Source organism: Grammomys surdaster, unplaced genomic scaffold, assembly GCF_004785775.1.
Source record: "Grammomys surdaster isolate TR1022 unplaced genomic scaffold, NIH_TR_1.0 325, whole genome shotgun sequence".
Lineage (NCBI taxonomy): Eukaryota > Metazoa > Chordata > Mammalia > Rodentia > Muridae > Grammomys > Grammomys surdaster.
The window spans coordinates 2,424,568-2,447,037 of NW_021604744.1; the positions used below are offsets into that span (position 1 = coordinate 2,424,568).

General features: G+C 39.5%; 1 protein-coding gene across 1 annotated transcript in view; it reads left to right on the forward strand.

Annotated features, from left to right (window-relative positions):
- The window catches only part of Rsbn1l (round spermatid basic protein 1 like), a 53,768-nt gene that overhangs the window by 17,257 nt on the left and 14,041 nt on the right, over window positions 1-22,470 (forward strand). Inside the window, exons 2-3 of the mRNA XM_028778124.1 lie at window positions 5,589-5,705; window positions 12,533-13,170. Of these exons, the coding sequence (XP_028633957.1) occupies window positions 5,589-5,705; window positions 12,533-13,170 (755 nt within the window). The remainder of the gene's footprint in view (window positions 1-5,588; window positions 5,706-12,532; window positions 13,171-22,470) is intronic.

Consider the following 22,470-nt stretch of genomic DNA (forward strand, 5'->3'; position numbering starts at 1 on the left):
TCCTTTCCTTTCCTTTCCTTTCCTTTCCTTTCCTTTCCTTTCCTTTCTTTTCTTTTCTTTTCTTTTTTTTTCCCCCGAGACAGGGTTTCTCTGTGTAGCCCTGGCTGTCCTGGAACTCACTCTGTAGACCAGGCTGGCCTCGAACTCAGAAATCCACATGCCTCTGCCTCCCAAGTGCTGGGATTACAGGCGTGCACCACCACCACCCAGCTTTATCTTCTACTTTAGTAATCTTTTCATTTTGCACATCCGCTTGTCCATTCTGCTTCTTCATTTTCTTTTTCTTCTGTTTCCGACTTGTTCTCTGATCTATTTCTCGCAATGTATTTATTCTTGGCTGGATGTGGGAGGGACAGGGAGATTTCTGGGTGGTTGCTTGGATTAGTTGATCTAATAAACTTCATTATGATAACTTAAGGCTTATATCCAGGATAGTTAAAACTGATAATATGAAGCCTATTTGAATATTTGCTTCAAAAATGTATAGTAGCTGAAAGCTTTAGAATGGATTTTTTCAATATTTCATAAGAACTTCCAGTTTGAAATTTTATGATGCTTAAATAAATTCTAATGAGCTTTTTAGTTTTTCTTTTGGATCTAAGTATTTTACTTTATATGTATGAATATTTTCCCTGCATGCACATATGTATACCATGTGCATGCTTGTGGGATTCTCTGGAACTGGGGTTACAGATTGTTGTGAGTTACCTTGTGGGTACTGGGAATTTGAGCTTTGGTCCTTTGAAAGGGCAATAAGTTCTCTTATTGTTGAGCCATTTCTCCAGCAACTAGTAAAGCTGTTAAAAGAACTTCCTTTTTACTAATTGTGTGGGTCATGAGATAGAGTAATTTTGAAGCTGTGATCCTCCTGTCTCCACCTCCTTGGTGCTGGGATTACTGATGGGAGCCACCATATGTGGTTTACCTATGCTGGGGATTGATACAGGGTTTTGTGTGTTTTGAGGAAGCACTTTATCAGTTGTAGTATGTCCCCACCCCCTAACTCAGTTTATTTCTAATCATTTCCCATATCTTAGTAAAATAACCACTGCCTATAATGCTTATAATGCATTTGCAGCTGTAACTTACCCAGATCAAAGATTCGCTTCCATAGGGCTGCATTGGTCCTGTGTACTGTTCTTGGGAGTCCTGTTTTGCTGTTATCCCGTTTGAACTTAACATAGATTGGCTGCCTTCTGAGCCATGTGTGTATGTCCTCTACTTTATTTACTTTATTATTTTAATTAATTCATTTATTTATTGAGGCAGAATTTCTCCTTTAGCCCTTGCTGTCCTGGAACTCACTTTGTAGACTAGGCTGGTTTTGAACTCTCAGAGCTCCATCTGCCTACCGCCCAGGTGCTGGGATTAGAGGTGTGAACTACTACCACTTGTCCCGCCTTACTTTCCTTTTTGTTTACTACTTTATTTTCTTGAGCAGAGTTCATTGTTTGAATTCTTGAGTGCCTGAATGATCACACCACTGTTTAGCAGAGGACAAGTTGGAAATCAACACTTTAAAAATATATTTATACATGATATAATGTATATTATATATCATATATAATATATAATAGTATATGTATATAACTAGATTACATATTATATACAAGTATATACTATATATTTACGTGTATATATAAAGTTACCTTGTTTTAAAAATCTGATTATGTGGATGGATACTTGTATATATATGTACAATGTGTGTATGTACTCTCTCTATATATATACACATACACACATACATATATGTACATATATGCATACATATACATATGATAGCCTCTCTGTTTTCGTGTACTATTTCAGGAAGATTTTTACCTAGTTTCTACTTGTGTTCTAAGCATTTTTTGTTGTTGTTTATTTTGTGTGCATACATGGGGAGGCCAGACATCAATTTGAGTGTCATTCCTCGGGACACCACATTTTATTCTTTTTGTTAGTGCGTGCACATGCATGCCGTAGTTCTGTGTGGAGGTAAGGGACAACTTTGGAGTTGGTTCTCACTTCCCATTTTCATTTGGGGTCCATGTGGTTAGGTGCTTTACAGGTTAGCCATCTTGGTGGCCCTCACTTTTTTTAAAACTATTTTTTATTTTCATGGGACAGATTTTCTCATTGGAGCCTAAGGCTTGCTAATTTTTCTAGAATGGTTGACAGTCAGGCTCCAGGCTTTTCTAGAATGCTGTGTTGTTGAAGTCATGTTGTATGTGGTATTTTACACTGTTCTCTTTCAGTTAGGTAATACTCATGTAAATTTTCCTATGTCTTTGCATGGCTTGATAGCTCCCGTCTCCTTTTAGTGCTGAAGAATATCCCATTGTTTGGATGTACCAGAGTTTACATTCATCCACTGAAGAATATCTTGTTTGCTTCCTTCTGGTTTTGGATAATTATGAATGAACCTAGTATAACTATTTATGTATGTATTGTTGTGTGAAACTAAGTTTTTAGCTCTTTTGGATAAAACTAAGCAATGAAATATATTGAATTTTATAAAAGTGGTGTAGTGTAGTAAGAAAACAGTCTTCTAGGGTAGTGTTTCGCATTCCCATTAGCAACGAATGAGAATTCCTGTTCCATGTGCTTACTAGTATTTAATGGTGCTGACAGTGTTATGGGTTTTGGCCAATTTTACAGTCATATGGTGACATGCTGTGACTTATAGTCCCAGTGACAGACTGTGTGACGCACACCTTTGCGTGCATGCTTATTTGTCTTCTGTACAGTTTTTATGGGGAAGTCTTTGACCTGTTTTAAAATCTGGCATTTTTTGTTGAATTGTAAGAAGAGTCTACATTGAATAGTAGTAGTTAATCAGATTATTTCCCTTCTGTGGTTTGCCTTTCTATTCTCTTGATAGTGTCTGTTAAAGAATGTTAATGAATCTAGCCTATCAATTCTTTCCCTTGACACACTGTACCTTTGTGCAGTATCTCTCCCACCCCCACATACACCATATGGGTCCTCTAGGATGCCTTAGGAGTCTCAGGAGTTCCATTGTTTTGACTGTGACTATCCAGGTGTAGTGCTGTCTGTTGAAAAGATTCTTTTCCCTCCATTGTCAAAAATGAGCTGCCTGTAAGGGGGCTTGTTCTGAACACCCAGTTTTATTCTTCGGATTTTTTTGTTGTTATTATTGCCAATAAATGTCTTGATACCTTTTAACACTTTCTAAATAAAATTGTACTTATGGAAAGTTTGACTTTTCAAACTGTGTGTTGTTCATATAGTAGAATAATTGCTACTGTCATTCCAAGAGGTGTGATGAGAGACAAGTTAGAAAGTTTATTCTAAGCTTTAGGTGAGACTATGAAGGATAAAACTACTTTTTTTGAGTCATGTTCTCACTAAGTAGCTCTGGCTGTCCTGGAACTCACTGTGTAGACCAGGCTGGCCTCAAAATCACAGAGCCCTGCCAGTATTTGCCTTTCATGTGCTGGGATTAGAGACATGAGCCAGCCACTACAACTGGCTAAATTCTTGGTCATGAAAATAAATGAATCAAAACTGGTAAAGAGCCAGTCTTTTCAGCCCTTTGTTATGAAGAGATGGAGACATGACTACATGGAAAACGTACAGCCGAGACTAGGGATCTGAAGGCCTGTTAGTTACCAAGCTTGCAGTGCCTGACCTTAAGCGTGTCTTTGGAGCATGGAACAACCTCACGTTATCACAGCTGTTCATGGTACAGGATTAAATGTAATTTAATGGAGGCAGTTGGGTTTTCAGATTTCAGTGCTGGTGAGACAGCCCAGCAGGCTAAGGCACTTGTTGCATAAGCTTGACAGCTTGAGTTTAATCTCTGGAATTCCTGTAAAAGTTCAAGGAATGAACTGACTCTGTTAAATTGTCTTCTGACTTCCACATGCATGCTGTGATATGTGCCCCACTCTCTCTATCTCTCACCCCCACCCCCACACACGGATAGACAGAGACAGACAGAGATGAGAGACAGTGAGAGGTATAAATGTAAAATATTTCAGTAATTTAAAAACTCCATGTTGAAATGATGTGTTTTTTTAAAATTTTTTTATTTTATGCATATGAGTACACCACCATTGCTCTCTTCAGACACACCAGAAGAGGGCACCAGACTCCATTACAGATGGTTGTGAGCCACCATGTGGTTGCTGGGAATTGAACTCAGGACCTCTGGAAGAGCAGTTGGTGTTCTTAACCACTGAGCCATCTCTCCAGCCTGAAATGATGTTTTAGATATAGTGGGTTAAATAAAATATGTTACTAAAAGTAATTTCACCTGTACTTCTTTTAAGGTGGCTGTTGAAAAATGCAAATTTGCAGATGGTATTATGTTTCTGTTGGTAAGTTCAAGTTGAGACCGTCATGTAGTTATCATGACTGTAGCCTGGATTAGGAGACCGCTTACTAAAAGAAAGGAGGAGGCATTTTTAAGGGATTCTGCAGTATCCATATACATTGCGTACACTCCATTTTACAAGGTTGTGTGCTTCTGTTATACCTTTGTAACAACAACAGCAACAAGGTTTTGCAGGCAAGGGCAGTATTATTTTGTTTTCATTTTGTGTATATTTACTCTTGGCTAGAGTCATAGGAAATTGAATGACCAAACAAGAACAACAAGATAGTATGCATTTCATAAAACTGTTTGAATTTTTAGGATATAAATCTATGGATTTGTTTGGTTGTTTTTGATTTTCAAAACAGGGTTTCTCTGTGTAGCCCTGGCCATCTTGGAACTCACTCTATAGATCAGGCTGGCCTCACACTCAGATTTCCCTGCCTCTGTCTCCTGAGTGCTGGGATTAAAGGCCTGTGCCACCACTGTGGCACTCCACCAATGAGTCCTTCAGCCCCATAATTTACTGTCACAGAAACACTAGCTAGCTATGTTAGTCGTGTTCTTCTTAAAACCTGGAAGGTAAGGGAGCTCAGTCTCTAGTGTTGTGTCCTCATTGTGCCTTCATATAATTCTGATGGTGGTCTTGTGAGGATGGCATCCAGCACCTTCTCACGTGTGGAAGTTTGTTCACAATAGGAATGTGCTCAGTTTTACAGCTATAACTCTTCAGAATACTTATCCATTCCAGTTTAGCCAATTATTTTATGTGATTTGAAATTAATCCTATATTTTGGTTGACATAAAATGAATGAACAATAATCATTGAAATTAAATGTGCATGATAAATTTTGATATATATTGTATGTTCAATAAAAGAAGAAATGTAGAAAATCTGAGGCATAACCAAGAAAAAAAAAACAGGCTTTTTTTTCCCTCAAGTCATGGTTTTTGGATGTACTGTGTTTATTTTGTTTTCGATTTTGGTGGGAGTTTTTTTGTTTTTTTGTTTTTTGTTTGTTTGTTTTATTTTGTTTTTGAGACCAGGTATCATCTTGTTGCTCTTGGTTACCCTGGAACTTGCTGTGTAGACTAGACTGGCTTCCAGCTCATTGAGATATGCTTGCCTCAGCTTTCCTTTCTGCTGGAGTCAAAGGCATGCACCACCAAACTCAACTTGCTTTTGTATTTTATACCTCTAGAAATTGAATTAAAGTTTATGGAGAAAAAAATATTGTAACATTTTAAAATATTTTTTGTCTTTCAGATAAAATCAAAGACAAAATTAAAGACAAAGACAAAGAAAAAGAGAGAGAGAGAAAGAAGCATAAAGTAATGAGTGAGATCAAGAAAGAAAATGGAGATGTAAAGATTTCACTGAAAAGTAAGTTATATTCAGTGAATGTTTCTACATTGTATTCTGTTCAGCATGCTTACTAGCCAAGCTGTTAAAATAAGAAATGCTATTTGATTCCGATCTTTACTAAGAGTAAGACTGCTGTAGAAGGGAAGCGTAAATCCATGTTGGGGAACTGTATCTGCATGGTAGCCTGCTTTGGTGTATGTGTTTCAAGAACTATTAGGGCTTTCATGGTTAAGCTTCACAAACATAAATTATTTTAAAAACAAGTTATATAATTTAATGTGTACATTATTAGTTTTTAACCATGTTTATATAATTTGAAATAAAAGGCTAAAGTAATTTTGCAACGGTAGGGATGGTTACACCGCTTCTTCAGATACTGGAGTATAACTACTCACCATAGAACAGGACTGAGAGGGAACACTTAATCTGAGCCAAACCAGAAGGGGTGCTATATTATTCTATTTCTTACTTGCTTAAGGGTATCCTTTTTGGTTTTTTAAAAAAAATCCCAAAGCATCCTCTTTGTTTCTTGTTTCCCTATTAAACTATATTTTGTTATTGTTTGTACACGGGGAAGAGTAGGAAGAATTTTGGTGTAGTATGTTGGGCAGTAACATAATAAATCATATAAAAACAACGTATGTTACAATAGAAATAAAAACAATCTCAAATTTACTTAGGAATGTCTGAATCAGTGATGTTGGCATTAGGCAGCTGGGAAGGCATTGGCTAGTCTGTTAAATTAGATGGTTAATAGACTGTGAACAGTTGCTAATCAAACCTTTGACTTGGATATATTTCATAGTAAATTTGGGTGTGGATCAACATTTATATTCACAAGGGGAAAACACCCTGTAATAGCAAATATGAAACATAATAACTAGTTTATATTACTTACAGTAAAGATGGAGTCTCCATTTTCTTTTTTCTTTGTTTTTGTTCTTCGAGACAGGATTTCTCTGTGTAGCTCTGGCTGTCCTGGAACTCACTCTGTAGACCAGGCTGGCCTCGAACTCAGAAATCCGCCTGCCTCTGCCTCCCAAGTTCTGGGATTAAAGGCGTGTGCCACCTTTTTGTTTCTTTATATAATAAATTTTTCTACAAGTCAGAATTTTACATTCAGAGATTTATTTATTTTAGTATGTGTACCTGAGTGTATACTGTGTGTAATCAGAAGAGGGTGTCAGATCAGTTCAGTTATAGGTGACTGTGGACCATTCAGTGTGGGTGCTAGGAACTGAACCTAGGACCTTTGGAAGAGCAGCAAATGATCTTAACCACTGAGCCAGTTCTGCCATACCTAGAATTTTCTTTTCTGTAATGTTCTTTACATCTTAAAAAAAAATATCACCAATTAGGTGACTGCTTGGTTAATGTTCTCAATCCTTCTGTTTCTCTTGCCCCCGTGGTCTTGTAACTTTTATTTATTTTTAAACTTTTATTTATTAATTTAAGGTTTGTTTTGTTTTGAAGTTGAGACAGGCTCTCATTATGTAGTCTTGGCTAGCCATGAGCTCTTTTAGACTAGGCTGGTCGACAAGTCATGTAGCCCACCTTTCTCTGCCTCTGCAGTGCTAGGATAAAGGGCATTTGCCTCCATGCCTGGCTACTGTTTTTTTTTTTTTAATTGTTTTAATTTATTCTATGTATATGAATGTTTCTGTTTCATGGATGTGTACCGTACCTGTGCCTAGTGGTGGGAGAGATCAGAACAAGGTGTGTGATCCCTGTAACTGGAGTTCGAGGAGGCTGTGAATCACCATGTGGACTCAGGTCTTCTGAAGTCAGGTGTGCACCATCACGCCTGTATGTGCAGTACCAGGGATGGAAGTCTGCAGGCATTCTCTCTGTGCTTTCACTGTACTCCAGGTTAGCGTGTAAGCCCCTGAGGCAGGGCTTGAGAATTGCAGCTAGGCTTTAAGGCTGGAGCTGCTGCTCCCTGGGCCTGACTACTCAGCTGACCTGTTGGCTTAGTCTGTTAGTTGTTTTGTTCTTTATTGATATGTGCAGTGACACATACCTATGCGATGAGAGAAACAGTCTGTGGCTCAAGATACTTAAGCTCTTACGTTCTTCACTGACGCCTAGATTCCTAGATACTGTATACATGAAAATATCCTACCAAATTGAGAGTTTTCTAGGGATATACAATATTAACATTGACTTTGAAGTAGATGGAAAAATTAGGAGACATTTTGAACTGTGTGTGGGTGAAACTAATGATAAAGGCAGAGAGTGAAGTAGGCATACAAATTAGTTTGTAATGTTCAGATGACTCCGACATTTGAAGGAAACTACTGTAGTGGAGGTAATGATTTCTACTGCTTATGTTGCTGTGAGGGTTATAGAAGTAAAAGTGTACAGTGGCACTCACTCAGGAAGCAGGTAGGAATCTTGTCTAAAAGAATAATTCTGGGATTAAAAAGCAACAAAATCAAAACTCTCCTTCCTCCTCAGTATGTAGTATATAGGTAATTGTACAAGTAAAAGTGATTCATTTGAAAAAGTGACCCTGCCTTTGTAGGTACCATGTGTTGGCTTTTAGTATCCAGCAGAACAAATCTGTGTTGACTGCTGTGTGGACTTGGCCAGTACTGGAGCCGTTTATTGCTGTTGTGGAGCAGGAAAATGGTCACCTTGTTAGGGGTGGTATACTTGTAGGGATGCGTGCAACCCTCCCTCCCTCCCGCCCTCCCTCCCTCCCTCCCTCTCTCCCTCCCTCCCTCCCTCTCTCTCTCCTGTTGGCACTCATCATTTCTCCTTATAACGTTTGTTTTATGTTACAAGTTGTAACAGACAGACATTTGAAAATAGAAACTTTACTAAATCTGTTCTACCTGAATCTCATTTCCTTTGGGTTTTCCTTAAAACTTTCACTGAGCTGCATTTAGAGAGACGGCTCTGTAGTTAACAGCACTTGCTGCTCTTTTAAAGGATACAGTTTCCATGGCAGCTCACAACTGTCTGTAACTCTAGTCCCAGGAGATCCAATGCCTGGTTCTGACTTCCTTGGTCTCCAGGCATACATGTGTGCACATACAAAAATGGTGTCAAAACACTCATTCATACATATAAAATTAATAAATCTAAAAAAAAAGTAGGGGTGTGTGTGTGTGTGTGTAACCTGAACATGGTGGCAAGCTGGCATGAACAGGACAGTGAGTTCTAGGGTATCTTGGGCTACATAGGAAGACCCTGATTTAAAAAAGAAAGAAAATGAGTAAAAATTGTATTAAGTTTTATATGACTCCACGTATGTATGTGTGTATATTATACATAATTACATGTGAGAAGATGTTAATAGACAACCTTTACACAATGGGTTACTTGTTATTAGTTTGCAAATGTGTTACAAATACTTTAGTGGGTCTTATCCTTTCTACCAAAATCCACAAACTTTTTTTGGACGTGTGGGTATGTTCCAGCCATCTTACATACTTCATTAAAATTGAATTGTTGTAGAAAATATTTACTCTCAATCCAGGGCTTCTCCCCCAACTTTGATCATTTAATTCCTGGATAAAAGACACACGACCTTTATATTCATAATAAGCCTTTATTAGCACTAAGGCTGGGCAGATATCTACCCTCCATGCTATTAAAATCTAGTTCCTATTGCTAACCCCAAGTTATTACTTCTTCTGTTTCATCTGGGGTGCTCTTAACTCCAGTTGGCCAGCCCGCCTAGCCATGCTTGCCTGACTGCTAACCCATGGTATCTTTCTCCTTTCTCTACATTCTCTCTCTTCTTGAGGTCTCCTTTGACCCTAAGCCCAGGAACATCAAGCCCCATCTGTCTCAGTTCTTTCCAGCTATAGGCTGTAGGCATCTTTATTTACCATCAGAAATAACTTGGGAGTAAGGTCACATAGTGTCACTTAGGTGTGTCTGTAGACTCTTTCCTTTCCAGGGCAGCCAGACCTTGGTGTCTGCACCTAACATTACAGTACAAAGCAACAGACCACACTTCAACAGTAAGTTACAAGAAAAGTTACATTTTGATTTTAGTATATTTAAATTTTATCATATGTCAATATAATAAATAGTGCTGGAAATTGATCTGGATGCTTCTCTCTCTCTCTCTCTCTCTTTTTTTTTTTTTGGTTTTTCGAGACAGGGTTTCTCTGTGTAGCCCTGGCTGTCCTGGAACTCACTCTGTAGACCAGGCTAGCCTCGAACTCTCGAACTCAGAAATCCGCCTGCCTCTGCCTCCCAAGTGCTGGGATCAAAGGCGTGCGCCACCACCGCTCAGCTGGATGCTTCTCTTATTTGAGACAAATATTACAACCAACTCCCTTGTTTTTGTTTTTAAGATGCTTACCTGACCTGATGTTTTAGAAGTACATACATCAAACTAATCAGAGCGTGGTTCTCAGCCTTCCTGGTGCTGTGACCGGTTCCTCATATTGTGGTGACCCACAACCTTAAATTTATTTTGTTGCTACTTTGTAACTAATTTTGCTACTATTATGAATCATAATATAAACATGTGATATGCAGGATATCTGGTATTTGACCCCCAAAGGAGTTGAGACTCACAGGCTGAAAACTGCTAATTTTAGAATCTTCTAAGAATGAACGTCTTACTTCTTAGGACTTTACAGACTTCTCCATGTTGACAGGCTCTGTTTTACTTGAATTGTCATGTTAGTTTTGTTCTTCATTGCATAGTTCTTCATTCATCCATCCATAGGGCTGGCGAGGTGGCTCAGAAGGTAACACTACATGACTTGATTTTTTTTTTCCCTTTGAGACTTGGTCTCTCTCTAGCTCTAGCTACTCTGGAACTCAAAGATCTACCTGCGTCTGCCCCCAAGTGATGGGATTAAAGGCATAGCTGCCACACCTGCTGATGACTTGAATTTGATCCCTTGATCTCTGATATCTACATGGAAGGGGAGAACCTAACCTACTCTTGAAGGTTGTTTTCAGACTGCAGCACACATGCTATGGCTGTGTACATACAGGCTTGCATGTATTCTCTCTCTCTCTCTCTCTCTCTCTCTCTCTCTCTCTCTCTCTTACACACACACACACACACACACACACACACACACACTCACTCACACAATGGAAAAGAATGTTAAATAAAGGAAAGATACTATATGTAGGTGTTTGGGTTTTTTTGTGTGAAGTCAAGTCTTTTGGGTATTGGCCTGAGAGATTTAGTTTTGAAAATAGGTAGATCATCTCAGTACTGAAAAGTAAAGGACTAAGAGCTCTGGGAACATGGAAAGCGTCATGTGAAGAAGCTGGGGATAGAGCTTAGTTGATAACGTCCATCCTTCTCTGCAGGAAGTCCTGGACTGTGTTCTCAGCACTCTATAATACTGGGTATGGTGGTGTACATCTCCAATCCCAGAGTTTGGGAAAGAGGAATGAGGGTCAGAAGCTCAGGGCTATCTTCAGTTGGATACCAGGGTTGAGGCTCATCCCAAAAACCGTCCTCCCTTAACAAGGCAGGTTGGGGTAATTTTATTTGTGGAAAGTTATCATAGGACTCGAGTACCAAAGCTGAGTGTGATGGTTCAGGCCTGTAAACTCAGCAGCACAGTCCCTAGAGGCTGAGTCAGAGGGATCGACCTGAGTTCATGCTTAGCTTGTCTTAAAAATCAGAACAGTAAAACTCTCCTGAAGGGGTGAGAGATGAGTCATGGCTACAAGCACTGGCTGCTCTTTCAGAGGACCTGGGTTCCATTCTCAGCACCCCATTTGGAGGCTCACAACTATGTGTGACTCCCCTTTTCTGGTCTCCAAGGCATGCCTGTGGCACACAGACATTCAAGCAGGTAAAGCACTAGTACTCAACTAAACAGTCCCCATCCCCCCACTCCTGAACAAGGACAGAAGAGAAATGAGGGTTGTTTTCTGAAATGTCACTTTATTGTCCTTTTCATATTTAGCTTAGGAAACAGAATTTTCTTGCAATACACGTAGTATTTTCATAGTCTGCTTATTTCTATATAAGAAAATTAGAAAAATATTCATTATTATTATGTGTGTGTATGTAAATGATATGTGTGCTTATAGGTACACAGAGGTCCTCTAATTAAGTAGCCTGTATAGATTAGATTAGTCTTTTGTTCCTGGATTTTCTGAGGTTTTGATCCTGAGTCTGTTGCCTTTGTTCACATAAGTTTTTTTGTATAAACCTTACAATGCCCTTCCAATTCTCACGTCTTCCTCTCTTCTCCTTTATCTCATTACCTAGCACCTGGACATCACTGGGGTCTAGTGTATGAGAGTGGAGGTGATGCTGTCATCTCCTGTCGGGTCCCAGCTTGCCTCGGCCCGCCGTATGCTCTGACTGACTTAGGCTAGTGCAGTTGCAGCTTACTGAGACGGAGTGACGTGCGCAGGGGTTGATGTGCTCTGATTGTCGATGATGGTGTTAGAGTGTGCACACACTTCACTTCTCACTGCGTGGTGGTTTGTTTGTTTGTTTGTTTGTTTGTTTTTGGTCTCCTTTGTTTGTTTTTGGTCTCTTGACATGATTTTTTAAAACCTCAGATAAAGTAAAATTTACAGTACATCCATGAGAACTACCTGAAGGTTATTGCTCATATTTATTTCTGAGTTTCTGCTTTTTACAGTTTGAAGACTACACTTTCTGAGACTGACTCACTCAGTAGTCCAGAGCCTACTACCTCTGTGTTTGTATATAAAGGCAGAAAATGGATGAGAAGGAAAGACAAAGTAAAATTTGAATAGAAAACAAGGTCTCTAAATTTGAATTTTCAGAATTGTCACAAGTAAACTTATGTACTATAGAACAGCTCCTAAAAACATGTTTCTTTTTTTAAGTAAGTAAAATATGGCATTTCAAAAAATTTTTTTTCCAACAGGTGGGAAGGAGAAACCAAAAACAAATATAGAAGACTTACAAATTAAAAAAGTAAAGAAGAAAAAGAAAAAGAAACACAAAGAGAATGAAAAGCGGAAGCGTCCAAAAATGTATAGCAAATCTATTCAGACCATCTGTTCAGGACTGCTGTCTACTGAAGATCAGGAAGCCAAAGGCGTCTTAAATGACAACGTCAAGGATTGCATTGGAAAACATATGGATACCAAAAACTGTGATTCAGAAGTTCCTGATAACACTGACTTTCCATCTGTGTCCTTAAAGGAGCCGCGAGTTGAGAGCGGCCTCAGGAGGTTGGACACTTTGGAGTTCAGGCAGCTCATTCACGTTGAGCACCAGCCGAACGGGGGTGCATCCGTCATCCACGCCTACAGTGACGAGCTCTCCGGCCTGTCCCCTATGGAGGTGCAGAGATTCGCAGAAGAATTTGTGGGTTTAGTGTTCAGTGAGAATGAAAGCTCCGCAGCTTTCTATGTAATGGGCATTGTTCATGGGGCAGCTACTTACTTACCTGACTTTTTAGACTACTTTTCTTATAATTTCCCCAATTCACCAGTGAAAATGGAGATACTGGGAAAGAAAGATATAGAAACAACAACTATGTCCAATTTTCATGCTCAGGTAAGAGGTTTTTAGTTTTGTTTAAAAATAGCTTTTGATTATACATTTTAGATAGACTTGTGTTTTTCCTCTTGATTTTACTGTAGGTTTGACGTAAAGTGAAAGAGTCCAGTGAAACTGTTTGAGAGTTAATTTCTTGGTGTGAATTTACAAGTTTAAATTTCCATTTCTCCTTTTTTAAAAAAATTAATTATTTATCTTACTGTTATTTTTATGTACATTGGCATTTTGCCTGCATGTGTATCCATGTGAAGATGTCAGAATTGGAGCTGGAGTTTCAGACAGTGGTGAGCTTCCTGGATGCTGGGAATTGAACCCAGGTCCTCTGGAAGAGCAGCCAGTGCTCTTAACCGCCGAGTCCTCACTCCAGTCTCCAATTTTGCTCTTTATTCTACTTAAAAGTCAGGTAATGAAATACTTAAGATTCTGTGTCTCCCCCCTTCTCCCCTTTTTCAGACAAGGATTTTACTTGAATTAAGAGAAATTAATATAACCAGGTTTTTGCTTTCAAACCTATAAATCAACCAGGTGTAGTAGCATACACCTTTGATCCCAGCTCTTGAGAGGCAGAGGCAGGTGGATCTCTGAGTTTGAGATCAGCCTGGTCTATATAGTGAGTTTGAGGACAGCCAGGGCTATGTAGAAGAGACCTTGTCTCAACAAAACAAACTAAAGCCCTACAACCATAAACCTGTAAATCACCTATAATTATCCTCTTTGTAAATGCCCTGTAAATGCTTAGCACTGGGTCCATCGTTAAATAAGCAGGTGCTAAATCTGTTCTGGCTGGTAAAAATAGATTGTAACATAATCACTACTTAGTATGTAATTATGTGAAAATATTAGTGCATATTTGCCTTAGTTACTTTCCATTGCTGTGAAGAGACACTGTCACCAAGGCAACATATAAAGAGTATTTCATTGTAGGCTTGCTTACAGTTTTAGAGGCTTAGTCCATGATCATCACGGTGGGGAGTGGAGTGGAAGGATATCTATCAGCAGGTGAGCTGGTAGGCATGGTCCTAGAGCAGTAGCTGAGAGTTTACATCTGACCCACAAGCAGGACACAGAGACACACCTTCTCCAACAAGGTCATACCTCTTAATCCTTCCAAAACAGTCAACTACTGGAAAACAAATATGAGCCCGATAGAGGGAACCATTCTCATTTAAATTGCCACAATACTTTAAGCTAATTTTCATTTCTTAATGTTTTCTACAGAATATTATTTTAGAAATCAGAGACAAAATTGAGTTTTCACCTTTTAAAAGTTTATGTGGGGCCTGTCTAAAGCCAGTGCCTTTTAAAGGTGTCAGATGCCCTGGAACTGAAGATACAGGCAGCTGTGAGCTGCCACGTGGGTGCATGTAGGTGCTGGGAATTGAATCCATGTCCTTTGGAAGAACCCCCAGTGCTCTTAACCTCTGAGCCATCTCTCCAGCCCCTGACTAGTTTTTAAAAATTTTTTTCTGGGAGGTACTAGTGACTGATACAACATTTTAGTTTATTGGGAAGATATAGTAAAGTTTCAGATTGTGATGAACTTTTCTCGTAATCTTTCTTGACTAAAGTAAGATTAGCTAACAGACTAAAGAGAAGTTGTTTACTTCTGGGTTATCAGTGCTACTAGGAATAGAACAAAATCTAATCTCATCTCTGGCTTTTTTTCCTTGCTCTAGTATATTCCTTCAGTTGATGTGCAAGATACATTTTCTACCTTAAATATACTATATGTTCAAGCTATAGTTTCTACTCCCAGTTTCCAGTAGCATGTTTGGTGTGTATTCTGCAGCATACAGTAGCATGGAAAATAGGAGACTATTTAAATTTTAATGTATATATATGAGGGTTATTCCCTGATGTAGCATATTTGAGAACTGGAATTTAAATATTTTTAGAATGATAAGGCAGCAATAGATCATCCATTACTAGCCAACCCATTTCTTTTATTTTATTCTTTCTTATTAAGAGTTTAGGAAAAATTAAAACTAAGAAATCAAATCAAACAAAAAAGCCTAGATGACTGAGGCCGTTGTCTTCAATGTGAGTACCTTTGGGTTTGTCTTTAAACAATGGGTTAATGGAGCCGGGCTGTGGTGGTGCACGCCTTTAATCCCAGCACTTGGGAGGCAGAGGCAGGCGGATTTCTGAGTTCGAGGCCAGCCTGGTCTACAGAGTGAGTTCCGGGACAGCCAGGGCTACACAGAGGAACCCTGTCTCAAACAAAACAAAACAAACAAAAAAAACAAAACAACCAAAAAACCCAAAAAATGGGTTAATGGAACTGCAGTCCAAAAGATAACACAGAAGAGAAAAAATGAGCACACTTACTTAGGTCAGTTCCATTTCTAGTCTCTTGTTCTTCCAGTAAGAGCTGTTCTGTTTTTGTTGTTGTTAGTTTATTCTGAAATAGGAACTCATGAAACATGGGTGACCTACCTAGTCTCTTACATAGCCAAAGCTGGAGCTAAATTCCTGGTCTCCTTGCCCCTATCTTCTGATTGCTGGAGTTACACTTGCTTAGCACACCTAGTTTTAAAAGCTGCATTTCTTGCCGGGCAGTGGTGGCGCATGCCTTTAATCCCAGCACTTGGGAGGCAGAGGCAGGGGATTTCTGAGTTCGAGGCCAGCCTGGTCTACAGAGTTAGTTCCAGGACAGCCAGGGCTACACAGAGAAACCCTGTCTCGAAAAACCAAAAAAGAAAAAAAAAAAAAAGAAAAAAAGAAAAAAAAAAGCTGCATTTCTTAACCCTATTCTCTCCAGGAATTGATTCCTCTTCCCATAAATCTTTTAGTGAAGGATAGTGTGTACACAGAAAAGTATACACATTAGAGATGAGTATTCAGAAAGTGGCCAGGCCCATTCAGTTCAAAACTGAAATGTGGCTGGAGGGCTTTCTTGAACTAGTCTTTAGCACTACTCTGCTTAATGTGAACCCCGACACACATATATACAACACATATATGTTCAGTTTTACAAAACCATTATCTCATGTATATGTGTGTGTAGAGTATGTGTATGTGTACTGTCTGTGTGAAAGAGCCCCTGGAGGTCAGAAGAGGGTGTTAGGTCCCTGGAACTAGTTGCACATGGCTTGAGCTGCAACGTGGGTTCTGGGAATTGAACCCCAGTCTTCTGAAAGAACAGTGACCGCTCTTAACCATTGAGCCATTTCTTCAGCCCACACATAAACATCCAGATGTCCATAATACTGAATTAACATAAACATTTTTACATATTTTGAACTCATTTAATGGTACATATGTTGTTACATTTTTCCTTATAATATTGTTTGTGACATCCATCCTGTAGATAGCGATGTTCATTTTCTTATTGCTGGGTAGTATTCCATTCTGGGTATGTGTCATAATTTCCCTGATTACTGTAAGTGGAGATTCGAGTTCTATTTTGGTGTTTTTACAGCAGGGCTCTGTGTATACTTTTATGTGCTTGATGTTGCACGTATATTTTTGTTAAGGTATACCTATCATTTGACTGTCAGGATGAAAAGGTGCACAGATATTTAGTTTTGCTGGATTAATGACAGTTTTTTAAAACTCTTGGTACCAGTTTGTATTCCTGTCAACCATACTTTTGGCCACACTTAGTAGTCTTGTCTTTTTTCATTTAGCCATTGTGAGGATTTATAGTACTATGTCTCTGTAGTTTAATTTTTCTGATGACTAAGTGTGCCAGGCACCTTTTAAATATTACTGTCTAGTTAAAGACTGTTTTTGGTACAGTTTTGTTCCACTCTTTCTCCCTTTTTTTTTAACTTGCTTTTTTCCAAATTAGTAATTAAAAAAAAATGTATTATAGATCAGACCTTTTGATCAGCCAAATGATATTCACCCGATATCTTGATTTATCATTCATAATGGCTTTTGATGCCTAGGAGTTATGTTTAATCTAATCTATAATTTTTTTTCAATTATGACTAATTTATTTTGTGTCCTATTTTACCAATTTGCCTACCCAAAAGATCATGACATATTCTTTGGAATTTTCTTCTAGGAACTGCTTTTTCTTGCATGTTTAAATTACAGTTCATCTCAGATTGATTGTATAGCAGGATATAAAGATCAGGCAGGGTTCATCCAGGTGTGGTGGGCATGCCTGTGATCTGAGCCCTCAGGAGGCTGAGGCAGAAAGAGCACTGATATCAGAATTAGCATGGCCCACATAGTGAAACCCTGTTTTTAAAAATTGAAAATGTAAGCAGGGTTGATAGTTGTAAACACAGCAGGCATCCAGAAGACACTAAGCAGGGTTGATAGTTGTAAGTACAGCAGGGTTGATAGTTGTAAACACAGCAGGCATCCAGAAGACACTAAGCAGGGTTGATAGTTGTAAGTACAGCAGGGTTGATAGTTGTAAACACAGCAGGCATCCAGAAGACTTAGCTGAGGAGACGCCCACTCCCCAGCACACTACATCTCTCCTTGTGAGGCACTTGATCATACACCTGGGTTATTTTATTGTTCTTTTTATTACTAATCACCAGGGAAACACATTCCATACCACGGCTCCACCTCACGAAACAGGGCCTGAGAGATGGCTTATTGTGTAAGGACTCTTGCCCTGAAGTCTCACAACACTAGTTTGACCCCTGATTGCTACCCTCAGTGAAGGAGAGAAGTGTTGGCTTTGGACTGCCACATGTGTGCTGTGGGACACATCCCTCCTCTACCTTCAAGTAAATAAGTAAATGTAATTTAAAAAAAAAAAAAACTTAAAAAGTAGAATGGCGCCGGGTGGTGGTGGCGCATGCCTTTAATCCCAGCACTTGGGAGGCAGAGGCAGGCAGATTTCTGAGTGCGAGAGTTCGAGGCCAGCCTGGTCTACAGAGTGAGTTCCAGGATAGCCAGGGCTACACAGAGAAACCCTGTCTCGAAACAAAACAAAACAAACAAACAAAAAAGTAGAATGGCTATTAATAAAACAAAAGGTGATGAGTACTACAGAAGATAGACTAAAGAAAATCCTTATGTACTGTTGGGGAAAATGTTATTAGTAGTGTCGTTAGTTAAGGTGTGGTATGGAATTCCTCAAGTATGTCAAAGTCAAACCCTTGTATGGTTCTGCAGCCCCATGGGACAGGTGATGTATCTCAAAGAGAGCTTGGTAAGTCAAAGAGACATCTTCACTGATCTGTATTCTAGCAGTGTTTACAATAGCTGAGAAAGGGAGGCAGTCTTACCATCCAGTGATAGAGAGGTGTATACATAAAGTACATACATAAAACACACATACATTCATATACATACATAAAATGGATGCATAAAGTCTGTCATGTACTAAAGCATTACAGTAAGTGAAATAAACAAGGCAAATCAGTCCCACAGGCCTCATGCACAGAACCTAAAATGTTGGACTCTCAGAAGCTGAGAGTAGAATGAGTGAGTGGTAGTGAGCAGTGGCTAAGAATACTGGACGAGGAAGGATGGTAAGGGCCAGTCAGAGCAAAGCCTGCATTACAGTTGGCTGGGGTTAAGAAATGTGTGCATGGGGGCTGGAGAGATGGCTCAGCAGGTAAGAGCTCACGGCAGCTTATAATCATCTACGATGTGACCTGATGCTCTCATGCAGGTGTCTATGCAAATAGAGCATCATAGACATAAAGTAACTAAAGTGCTTGCATTCTATTGTACAATAAGGTGTCTACAGATATCTAATCTATTAGAGGCAGGTATCAGAGGCTGTAATTAGGAAAGTATATTTTTCTGCCTTAGTAATTTAAAGTGCTTGCTGTGTAAGCATGAGGACCTGAGTTCTGTCTCTAGAACCTCCCCCCGCCCCCAAGCCCATGGCAGCAGAGCACGCCTGTAATTGTAGTGCTGGGGAGGTGCAGACAGGCAGATCCTGAGCTCTGTTAGCAAGCTGGTCTGGCCAGATTTAAAACTCCAGGTTCTGTAACAGACCTTGTCTCAGAAATTAAGGTGAAGAATGATTATGATTGAGGCACCGCCCACCACACACACACTTTTATACCATTCTTCTATTTGAAAGTATGTGCTACTTATGGCATAGAATGGCTCCCCCTTGTGGCACTTTCCTTTATGTCCCATGGTGGTTAGATTGTATCAGTAAGAATGTGATGACCAGAGGCCTGGGAGATAGCAAGTTAAGTATTTTAGTCAGGTTTTACTGCTATGAAGAGACACCATGACCAAGGCAACTCTTATGAAGGACAGCATTTAATTGGGGCTGGCTACTGGCTCTGAGGTTTAGTCCATTATCGTCCTCAAGGGAAGTATGGCAGTGTCCAGGCAGGCATGGCACTGGAGGAGCTGAGAGTCTTGTTCTGAAGGCAACCAGGAGAAGACTGTTTTCCAGGCAGCTAGTAGGAGGGTCTCAACACCCACCCCCACATTGACAGACTGCCTCCACCAAGGCCATACTTCCCAGTAGTGCCACTCCCTGGGTCAAGCATATTCAAACCTCCATGTAAAGGCATTTGTCAGCAAGCCTAGCCCAAGTTTGATCCCTGGCACCTACATGTTTGAAGGAGAGTCAGCTCCCATGGGTTGTCCTGTGACTCCACAGTGCGCACTTGTATGTACCTTGGCATATCTACACACACTCTAGTCCCTACCCCAAGTTCCCTTCCCCTTCCCACAGACATACACACACTAAACAAATGTAATGTTATGAGCAACCCACTTATTAAAAATAAGGTAGTCCATTCCCTAAAGAGAGCAACACTGAGACAGAGCAGCCTCTCCCTTACTCTTCGTCCTCAAGCTCCAGCATTTAACCTAGACTTCTGTTTACTCTAAATTGAACTGATAGACAAGTTTCAATGTGTGAGTCTTTTTTAAAAAAAAGTATTTAATGGATTACTATTCAGAAGAACTTTTAATGCCTTGGTGTTGATAGGTGCATTGAAACAACCACAGGTAAACAGATTTTGAAATAAAAAATACTTTTTGCATTCCTAGACCAAATACATTCGGTTATTTGCTATGAGCCTTCACAGACATTTAGCACATGTGGGAACCTCTAGTGTAGAAAGGTTTTCTAAACTTACTTGACTATAGAAAACTAGTTTCAAGGAACATACTTTGGGAAATAACAGGTTGTTTCATGTATGCTATTTTTAATGTTCTAAACCCCTCCTCATCAGTTTGCCCCCGTGTTGGAGTGATCTTTCTGTGTAACACAAAGAGCATTGAGTCTTAGGAACACATATCTGTTCATGCTGTCCTTTCAGAATGGCTGTGCTTTGATTTTTGTGTCATGCAGGTGTTGCAAGGATTGCTCTTTTATTTAAAGACTGTAGCCGGGCGGTGGTGGCGCATGCCTTTAATCCCAGCACTTGGGAGGCAGAGGCAGGTGGATTTCTGAGTTTGAGAGTTCGAGGCTAGCCTGGTCTACAGAGTGAGTTCCAGGACAGCCAGGGCTACACAGAGAAACCCTGTCTCGAAAAAAAAAAAACCAAAACAAAAAACAACAACAACAAAAAAGGATTGTATGAGGTTAGGTGAATAGCTTTGTAGTTCAAGTGTAAGTAATTCCTTTTATTTACCCAGTATTTCGGACATTTTGTTAGTCTGTTTTAAAAACAGAGAATCTAAAAGGAAAGAAGTAAAAGGGCAGGCATGATAATCTAGCATTTTAGAGAGAGACTGCAGGGCACAGTACACTTGGGTTCGTGCAGTGTGGGGTGGGGGCTGAGCTGGGAGGTTTGCATAGTTGCATCCTGGACCCTCTACCAAATGAGTTTTCTGCTGCGGCTCCTTTGTCTTTTGACTGAGTTAAGATGTTCAACATTGTTTAATCTGGTCACGTTACATGTCGTCTAAACGGCACCACGTGGTCTGTCTGTCTAAACGGCACCACGTGGTCTGTCTGTCTGCCCCTGCCCAAATAGAACTAGAGAGAACTAGAGAGAGAGATCTTACAGTTCATTATGTTTACCATTTAGAAGCAAATAGTTATATCTTTGGGGTGTTTTTTTTCTTTTAGGTTAATTTTTAAAAATGTGTCAGAAAAGTAATGGGTTGGTGGTTTAATGAAGTAGATAGAAGTAATTATGCTGTGTACATCTGTCCTCAGGATTTGAGGGTTCCACAGAAAGGACTTTTTTTCTAATTAATGAATATATTGTTTTTGTTGCCAAGGTTTTAGTAAAGATGCAGTTTTCACAGAACATGTGCGCTGTACCTTGACTCTCGTTTCTGTTGGGTGTGGTCTTAGTGATGTAATACAGTGCCCTAGAGCTGCTGCAGCTGTGCCTGCCCAGTACTGTTCTTCCTCTGTTCCACACTGGTGCCGTTTATCCTGATGTAATCTGAAAGACTGTTAAAATTGTGCCTAAAATAGGAGTACATATCTACAACGGGGAAGTTTTATGAGGCACAGTCTCATGATATTTCTTTAAAGATATTTACAGAGTCTTCTGATCCTTATCTTTTCCTTTCCTGGGTCAGTCATACTAGGAACTGTCATAGGTGGGTTTGAGAGAATTGTGGTTTTATTTTCATGTGGTATCATTTAACCTTACTATAGTGAGTAAATTTTACTGTTATAGTAAAATGGGGATCGCTAAAATCAAGAGCCATACCAAGTTTTATGAAAAGCACATGTGTTTTGTTACTTATTTGCTGTCAGTGTATTTTTATTAAGTGGTAAATACTTTTTCATCTTGAATACATGATTGTTAATACTTTATCATGGTCAAAATTTCAGTGACTTGTTTTACCTAATCCTAATTTTGTATGGATTTGTCATAGTGGGTTGAATGTTGCACTTCTTCATTTTTGGTTGGAGTAATAAAGTATTTTAATCAGTGAAATGGTCACTGTCATCAGAAGCAGCCAACTGTCATCAAGTCAGCTGATAGTTGAATAATGATACAACTTCTTTTGCACTATTACTCATAACAAGTTTTACCCATTTCTTCCTGTTAGTGATACATTAATTCATTTATATTTAAACACATAGATACTACTTTACAAGGGCTGAGTACTCAGGTTTTTAATACTCCTGTTTTCGGAGTATTAGCCATTTTCTTTTAAAGGTTAGTAATGCTTTCTCAGCTCTCTGTCCCTTCCTAAGCTGGCCTCATTCGTCACCCTGTTTCACCTTCCCAGTGTGGCTACAGGTCTGTACCTGGCTCAACCTCTGCCACCGTTGTTTTTTCGAAAGATCTTATTATGTAGCCTTGGCTGTCCTTTAAACTGCTGCATAGACCAGGCTGGACTCAGAAGCATAGAGATCTGCCTGCTTCTGTCTCCTAAGTGCAGGGGTTAAAGGCGCACACCACCATATCCAGCCTTTTCCCTCTTTTTTGTGGA